This window comes from Morus notabilis, unplaced genomic scaffold (assembly GCF_000414095.1).
Source record: "Morus notabilis unplaced genomic scaffold, ASM41409v2 Scaffold768, whole genome shotgun sequence".
In the NCBI taxonomy this organism is placed as follows: Eukaryota; Viridiplantae; Streptophyta; class Magnoliopsida; order Rosales; family Moraceae; genus Morus; species Morus notabilis.
Genome location: NW_010366655.1, coordinates 7940 through 16756, shown reverse-complemented (window position 1 = coordinate 16756; position 8817 = coordinate 7940). Strand labels below are relative to the sequence as shown.

General features: G+C 39.4%; 1 protein-coding gene across 1 annotated transcript; it reads right to left on the bottom strand.

Annotated features, from left to right (window-relative positions):
- Positions 1-3538: 3538 nt before the first annotated feature.
- Positions 3539-7431, bottom strand: LOC21385803 (receptor-like kinase TMK3). Its single transcript, XM_010110884.2, has 2 exons — positions 4875-7431; positions 3539-4353 (listed from the first exon to the last, which is right to left on the bottom strand). The coding sequence occupies exons 1-2, from the start codon at positions 7234-7236 to the stop codon at positions 3845-3847; spliced, it is 2871 nt and encodes a 956-aa protein (XP_010109186.1). The 5' UTR covers positions 7237-7431; the 3' UTR covers positions 3539-3844.
- Positions 7432-8817: the final 1386 nt, after the last annotated feature.

Below are 8817 nucleotides of genomic sequence, written 5' to 3'. Positions count from 1 at the left end.
GCTCTTTCAGGCCTCCCCCGCATATAGATGAAGATTCTACCGGAACAACGATTCTCCGGTTCACGTTCTCTTGTGGCTGATGAGGCACTTCTCTATTATTCGTTGTCTGGGCCGCAGCCCTCTCTTGGGCTCTCATCCTGGCAGCCCGTTGCTTACTCCCCACAGACCTATTCGACTTGGCTGAGTGGGGATTGTTAGCCCCACTGTCACCAACTCCCTCAGCCTCACCACATTGGTCACCAATCACTTGGTTCCCGACAGCGGCGTTCACTGGGTTCGTCAGCGCATCATCCAACGACGGCATCAAATTTGGCCTTTGGTCTCGTCTAGCGAGGGCTTTAGCCATCCTCTTTATGGCTACAATGAGTGTTTCGACCTGCCTTTGGAGCTGGTCAAGGCAGTCTGGGGGGTTTCCAGCGGCCGATGGTTGTGCCATGCAGTTAGGTCGTACCTCCGCTGGTTCCTGGCCGCCGTTGGGCGGATTTGTTGGATTCCTTCCTCCGACGATAGGATTCTGGCCTTCATGGCTTTTCTAAGTTACCGCTATGCTGCGAGTCTTTCTCGGAGCCATATTCACTGCTTACTGCTAGATTTGATTCCTGGGTTTATGGCCCTCCTTCTAGCGCCAATTATTGACGGTTAATTTTAGTCAACTAAAGATTAACTCTCCGAGAACACTCATAGTAATCTCTCACGAATTAATCAATGATTATTGTTGAATGAAAAGATTAAGGAGACAAAAATTTATAGTGGTTCAGGAAGAATTCTTTGCCTACGTCCGCTTGTGGATGCACTAATATTTTGTTGATTACAATCCTTCTGAAATAGTAGTATAGTGCGTAAAAAACTTAATGAATTCGCATGGCTCTATTTATAGGCCTTGTACATATGAGGGACATCATCTACATTTTTCGAGGAGATCATCTCTTTTTCATAAATTATGGGATTTGATAGTTGCGTTCTCATGATTTCAGCTTCCAGATCAGGCTAACCACCCTTACCAGTTACCTAATTTTCGGACCTGAACCATGATAGTTGGTACAATCCCTCGAGTTGACAAGATTTGGTTTGGATTGGACCGGGCTGCTTTATCGACGTCGTGACCCTTACAACTCAGGCGGAGTCCTCGACACGTATCCTCCTGCACGAATCCTCGCCGTCTTGAGGGCATCCTAGGTTCGACTTTTTCTTCGACGTCAGCAACCGACTCTCAACTGAGATATTTCAGCGCTTGTTAATTAAAGGATCGATCGATTTCTCGACCGTGGTGTAACAATAAGCTTTGTTAGTGGTGGTAAAACGACAAAAGAAAAGGGGATTATTAAACAAAAGACGTCATTCATTACAACTTGCGTGAAGTCTACTAGTATTTCACGTTCATGTGTATGTGGAATTTAATTGATGTTCTTTTATAAGAATATTTACAAAAATATATATTATTTAGAAATTCTCGAAAATATATAATTTTTGCACAATGATGGAGCCTCGTTGTCTCATTCTAGTAGTGTTATTGGCTTGTGTATCTTTAATAAATAATAACTACAAAAAGTTGTATTTTCCTTCTTCTTTTGTCACTGTAGAATAGACAAATTTTGCGCTGGAAAGTACTATTGCAGCCAAAATATCATATGGATAAATTGCCAGTTCTCAGGAAAAGCGGCCACGTGTCATGCACATACCATCATTCAGGCAAAGCTTTGGTCATTAATTATGAGGCCGGTAGCTAATAATAATGCATTCATCTCTTTCAACTGAAAATGGCTTGCACGTCGGCAAAAACTAATTGGCCTTAAAGCCCTCCAGAGCACGTTTAGTATAAAAGTTCTAAAATCCAAATTATAATTTTAGTTTAAATCAGTATTTATTTATAAAAAAAATAAAAAATAATTTTAATTTAACTCATTTAGAATTAATGTTTAGTTTAAATAATTTTGATTCAAAATTTAAATTCTGATGTGATATTTTAAACTAAAATTACTCATAATTCTAAAATCACACCTCTCTTAATTTTAAATAGTTTAAACATCTAATTCTGATTCTAATTTTAAAATTATAATTTAAACCTAAAATTATAAATCATCGTTCTGATTTTAAAATTAAAATTAAAATTACCTTAATTAAAATACTCATATTAAATGAAGAGCTTTTTCTCCCTCATCCTCATGTGGGCAGTGCCCCACATACTCGGGACATCAAATGCTTGTGGGCCCCACTCTGCCAACGAATTTGGCGCCCTCATATATTATATTGGTGTCACACAAATGAGGTAGAAATTATTTTAATTTTAGTTTATTATGTGCTGGATAACATCCAACTGTTTTCTCGGTTGATAGAAAAAAGATAGTAAATCAAGAATAAAAGTTGTTTTGTTATGAAACTGGGAAATCAGAAGACGACACTGAATTCCATTATGACATATATGTATGTATGTATGTGTGTATATATATATATATATATAGAGAGAGAGAGAGAGAGAGAGAGAGTTCAAAAATATCAACAGTTGAAACGAGGCTCCACTTCAAGGGGATGGGCCCAAAGCTAATTTCGGCCGGTAAAATAATTAGCACTTGGAGCTTTGTGGAACTTCACATTTTCTGTTGCATGACTATTCAAGACGTCGAAAATGATATTTGATCTGTTGGTAATACGTGGCCAGTATTTATTGTCGATACACACACAGAGACATATGTATATATGTGTGTGTGTCTGTATAGAGAGAGAGACCCATATGATGTAGAAGTCTGCACGTTGTTGATTAATTATTGATCCAACAAATAGGTCGGCTCTTAAGTAGCATCAAATTTTGAGTTTGGACTAAATTGACTAGATAAAATTTGTCGGATCATAATATAATATATCAAACCTATTGATTTTATTTTCAACTGATTTGTCAATTATCAAATCTTGTTTTGTAAATAATGCCTTAACTTCTAGCCCAATTATTTTAAAAACCAGGATACTAGTGCTTATAGTTTTTAGTTAGGAGGCCCTAGAAAATGACAAACTAGTCGGCCTCTTTTTTCTTTACTTCTGCCTAATTTTTGAAAGGAATTTATTGCCATCAAGATATCTTGACCAAACTTTTTATTCAACAAGATGGCAGGTGGAATTTAGATTGATTCTTTATACTTAAATGAAATATATTTCAAACTAGATTTCTACCCGTCATTCTTTTAGATCCCGTTCTTTTCACTGATTCGAGTTTAAAATTTAAGTTCTGTTATAGTAAAAAACTCTCAGAAACAGTTACATCTAATTTTTTTGCTACAGTAAAAAGCTCTCACACAACATCACATCTCAACTCAAATTAAAAACTCAAATTAACGAACAGAACGGGCCTTTAGTTAATTTGAATCACAACTTAAATTTTTATTATAATATTTTTTTTTATAAAAATTTTAATTTAACTTTTTGAACTACAGTGTTTTTTATGATATGTATTCACTTTAGAAGTTCTCAACTCGAACGGTATATTCTTCTAAAATCTCTATAACATTGAGCTATGAAAAAGCTAATTCAATTAACAACCAACAGAAAATCAAGAAGTAGCCAATCGTCAGTTTTCATTCATCATGATCTCTATCTACATAACCACTTAAAAATAAATAAATAAATAAGACCAAAAAAAAAGTTCCAAAGCTTTCTTGAGATCCCATAAACTGAAATCCCCCTCATTTTTACCACAAGTAGAACAAAATTCTACAGCATATCAACAATTTAATTCCCCTTACGAAAAAAAAAAAAAACACCACATGATATCTACACCTAACCGAAGCAACAGCAAGAAGAAATAACAATGTATAAAAGAAAAAGGAAAGAAAAAGAGCCATTGAAGTTTCCTCATTTACCGACCATCAGCAGAAGTAAAAGACTCTGCAAACCCAGTAGGCCTGGCTGGTATGCTTCCCTTGCTGTCTTCCAAATCCATATAACTGAAGTCCTTTCCTTCTGCTTCCTGCCAGCCCTTCACCATCTGGTTAAGGGGCAGGCTGTAGTCAATCCCGGAGTACTCCTCGGTGTCGTCGTCCAGCGGTTTCCATTTCTCAACAAGCGGGGCCAGCACATTAACGGCGTGGCCCATGTCTGGCCTTTGGGTGGGCTCTCTTGCAGTGCAGTGCCCTGCTAGCTCGGCGATGGTGGAAATGCTCTCGAGCTTTTCTTCTTTTACGTCGAGGGCTGGGTCTATGGCGGCCATCAGTTTATCCTTGTCTGATTTTATGTGCCAGAACCATGCGGCCAAGTACTGCTTCTCTTCAGGCCTGTCCTCATCAAGTGCCATCATTCCAGTCAATAGCTCCATTAGGACAACGCCAAAGCTAAAGACATCTGCTTTGGTTGTGATCTTTCCAGTCACTGAATCAATCAATCAGCATTTCAAAATTTTGGTCAGTAGGACATTCAGATTCATCAAACATGGATACTAAAATAGTTAAGAGATTTGGATTCTACAGAATACAAGAACATTTGAGATCATTTAGACCCACAAGCTAATAATCTTTTAGGTGACTTCTTTTCTGAGGCTCCGGGCGACTTGAAGCTTTTTGGCTCGAACAGTATAATCCGAAGTATGATTTAAATTGCAAGCCTAACTGACGTTTAAATATGCAGCTAAAGTGTAAATTTAATCAGGGAATAAAATCCAAAGCTGTGTTTGAATAATCAACACGAATCTTGCTTGAATTTAGATAGTCATTTTGCTGTTCAATATTTTGATAATTCAGTTTTTACGGCAAAGTGAACATTTAAAACTGAACTAAAACATAAACTGAATGCAAATTCACTTAAACTTCTTATCACTGAGCCAATGGTGTTACTGTCGGTAAAAATTGACCAAAATTTTAGAAGGTAGACTTGAAAGTTCTAAGAACACTTACCAGCATATTCCGGTGCTAAGTAGCCGAAAGTCCCGGCAAGCCTGGTAACTACAGATTTTTCCCCATCGGGAGCCAGTTTCACCAATCCGAAATCGGAGACTTTTGCTCTGAAATTGTCACCAAGTAAAATGTTTGATGACTTAAGATCTCTGTGTATGAAGCTTTGATGAGCCAGTGTGTGAAGATATTCCATGCCTCTAGCAACATCCAAAGCAATATTTAGCCTCCTCTTCCAAGAAAGAGGCTCAAGCTTCGCGCTCTTCCAATGGAAAAGATGCTTGCTGAGAGCCCCTTGAGGCATATATTCATAAACAAGGATTCTTTCATTGCCTTCAATGGAGTAGCCCAAAAGGGACACCAAATGCCGGTGTCTGACCTTCGAAAGAACTGCGATTTCTGCCTGGAATTCGTCCAAGGCCTTGTTGGTAATCACCCCAGCCTCCATTCTCTTAACTGCTATTTTCGTCCCATCATCCAATTCTCCCTTATAGACCACCCCAAAGCCTCCACGGCCGAGCTCATTCTCGGGGGCAAAATTCTTCGTCACGTTTCGAAGAACCTGAACCGATATGACCAGATTTCCAGCCTCTATGACATGGGACTCGCCCATTCCGCTGCTGTTTCTGCTCGCAGTTTCACTTGCCGTTACTGTTGAAGTGCTCGCGTTGGTATTATTCGCAACAACGATCTTAAACGTATTGTCCGGATCAGACGGATCTCTTGGATGAACCACAAGAGAACTTGGAGCCAAGGCATCTTTTCTCTTCCTACAGCAGTAGATAGACAACGGTATTACAAGCAAAACAGCAGCAACAGCAACACTGGCAATAGGGGCCACAATAGGAACTAAGCTGGAGCTTTTCGAGCTTTTCGTATTCTCAAAAGTGCCATTGGAGCTTTGAGAGCCTCTTGATGGGGACGACAATGAACCATTTGGCGGAGACACCAATCCCCCAGACGAAGGGCTTTTCTGCGGTGATGGGACCGTCTTATTTGAAGAATCGCCCTTCAACAAAGGATTCCCATCAAAGTTAACTTTCACAGAGGTACTAAAACTAGGCAATGGAGGGGAAAGGTTGTTCGCACTCAGATCCAACAATGTGAGGGATTTCAAACTAGTCCAATTATCAGGGATTGAACCTCCCAAATGGTTATTCCCAAGCCTAACTTGACGAAGAGAATCCAATTGTGCTAAAGAAGGACTCAAAGTGCCATTCAGATTTAACTTTGGCAAATTAATCAAAGAGACCTTCCCACTATCACAACTCACTCCAAACCATTGCACACAAGGGTCATTCCCAGACCAACTAGAAACTAGCTTTGAAGGGTAATTCAACCCATCAAGAAACTCTATCAATGCCGTGACTTGAGGAGCACAAGGACGCCCCTGTTCAGTCTGACAAAACGCATTCGAATCAAACGAAACGTTTTTCGCCTTGAAAATCGGAACAGGACCCATCAAATGGTTGTTACTCAAGTCCAATTTCTCCAACTCCAAACTGGCCAAACTATCGGGAACTAGTCCTACCAACTGATTACCATTGAAATTAAGGCTTTTAAGAGAAGTTAAATTACCAATGTTTTCTGGGATTTTGCCGCTGAACTGATTCCCATGAAGCCACAACTCCATAAGAGACTCCATGGTAGTGAAAACATCAATGGGCCCACTCATCCCACCACCATTCTGGTTATTCAGCCAAAGTTTAGTCAAAGCTGTGCCATTGAAACTCTTTGGGAATTCACCAGAAATCCGATTACCTGAAAGAGTCAAAACTTGTAAAGAAGACATTTTCCCGAGAAAATCAGGCAAAGGACCAACCAAGTTACAATCTGCACAAGTGAGATTGACCAACTGGGCAGAGTTCGCCAAATCCGTAGGGAATATCCACCCTTCAGTCCCATTAAGCGCATTGTCGTCCAGAGCCAAAACCTCCAAACTATCAAGTCCGACAAAGAAATCACCTGGGATGGAATCGAATTCGTTAAAATCAAGGTAAGCCCACCTCAGATTGCTCAGCCCTTTGAAGGTCGGTAAAGGCCCGGAAAACCTGTTCCTCTGGAATCCGAGGTTCTTGAGCATGGAAAGCTGGTTGAAGCTCGAGGGAAGAGGTCCTTTCAGACCCAAATTCTGGACCTGAATCTGCGTCACCCGGTTCGCCTCGCAGAAAATGTGGTCCCACTTGGAGGGCCCACATGGGTCGGCGTTGTCTTTCGGCCATTTCAGAAGGTCCGAGTTCTCTAGCCCTTTCTCGAACTCTCGCAGAATGGCTACGTCGTTTGGGTCTGTTGCGGAGAAAACCGGAGGAGAGAGAAGGAAGAAGAGGAGAAGAGAGAGACGAAGAAGAATTGGTTTGAGGTCCATGGCAGATCTGGGGAGGCTGGGAAATGCTTCATGAGAAGCTTTTTACACGGCCATCAATGGCGGTTTTTAGAGCGAGAAAGAGAGGGAGGAAAAGAGAGAGAGAGAGACTGAATGTGAAGTGAATAAACATGGACTCGCGAAACTCTTGGCTTTGGTATTAGACTATCAGTCACACTGAATATTAAAAAAAAAGTTAAAAATTTTGTTAGAATGAATAAAATAGAATAAAATGGAATTATTACGGGACAGCCTTGTGAAGAAAGTTTGATGATGATTTTTTTTTTTTTCGACGTAAGATGAAAAAAATAATAAAAACAAAAATTATTCTAAGAGTAAATAATTTTGTAATGAGCGACTTTTCGGGAATTTCACGTTTCGTTATCTGTCTTTGTACGACTCTTATCCATATCATGGAAAGAGAATTGAAAAAGTAAAATTAGGAAAATGATTTTTTAATTTTAATTTTATTTATTTCTAGAAAAGATCCACCTCCATCATGGCCGCCACCTCTGTCAAATCGTTGGCCGCTCTTAATTTCTTGCCGGATTCCCCGCCGCGATTAGCGCTCACACCGGATCAACTAAAGCACTGCTCCGAAGCACTCGGATTCTTCAAGGAAAAGCTCTGAAGCCCTCACCAGATTAACTAAGAGTTCGGTTTTCTTCAAGTTTTTGCTAACGCCGTCGGAGATGAGGAGAAACTGCACGGAAGTGGGTGGCGTGATTGGTTGGGGTTCTCGACGTGGGCGGCGCGATGGGTCTTGGCTGGGTTTGCTTAGGTGCAATGGGTCGCGGGGTGGGGATGGGGATGCTCGGCGAGATCTCCGGTGGGGATGGTCGGCGGGATCTCCGGTGGGGATGGGCGGCGGGCTCACATGTTTGGCCATGAAAACATAAAAACTGATTAAGGGGTTTTGGGTTCTTTTTTTTTCGTTTTTCTTTTTTCTCAGAAAGTCATTTTGTAAATAAAAATTTTTGAATTGTTATGTTATGAATACAACTTTTCTATTATGTTATTTTTACAAAGGCCTCTCGTGGAAAGTAGTTTTGCCACACACTGGAACCGCTCAAAAGGGCTTTATTGTCTTTTTATTCAAGATGCTTGTACTGTTTGTTTCATTACTTTATTACATAGGAGATTCTCGCTGTTAAATTTGTATTACGTGATTTTATGTTGATTTAACAGATAAAATATTTAACATATCAGTATATTAGTATACCGAAGTACGTCTTCTATTGCATTTCAATAAATTTATGATTATTCCTACGAATAATCTACTTCACCATCAATCATACTTTAATTCGCGATTTTTAAAATTTTCAAAGTCAATAATAATCTATTTTACGTTTGGTTTATAGATTAGAATCATGAGATTAGAATCATTTTTTATTTACGTGTATTTTTTATGAGAGAAAATACTATAACGAATCACGAATTATAATTCAAATCGGGGTACGAATCCCTCAATTAAACAACCTTAATTAGATTTAATCCTTTCTAGCAGGTAAGTATAAAAGGAATACACGAAAATGATTGTGGAAAATAACATTCTACTAACGAAATAAAGAATTTGCACGCAAT

Bases quoted from the DNA above. Each gene is read 5' to 3' on its own strand.
- LOC21385803 (XM_010110884.2), bottom strand. From the start codon at position 7,236: ATGGACCTCAAACCAATTCTTCTTCGTCTCTCTCTTCTCCTCTTCTTC. The intron at 4,354-4,874 runs GTAAGTGTTCTT...TGATTGATTCAG, and splicing joins CTTAGCACCGGAATATGCTG to TGACTGGAAAGATCACAACC.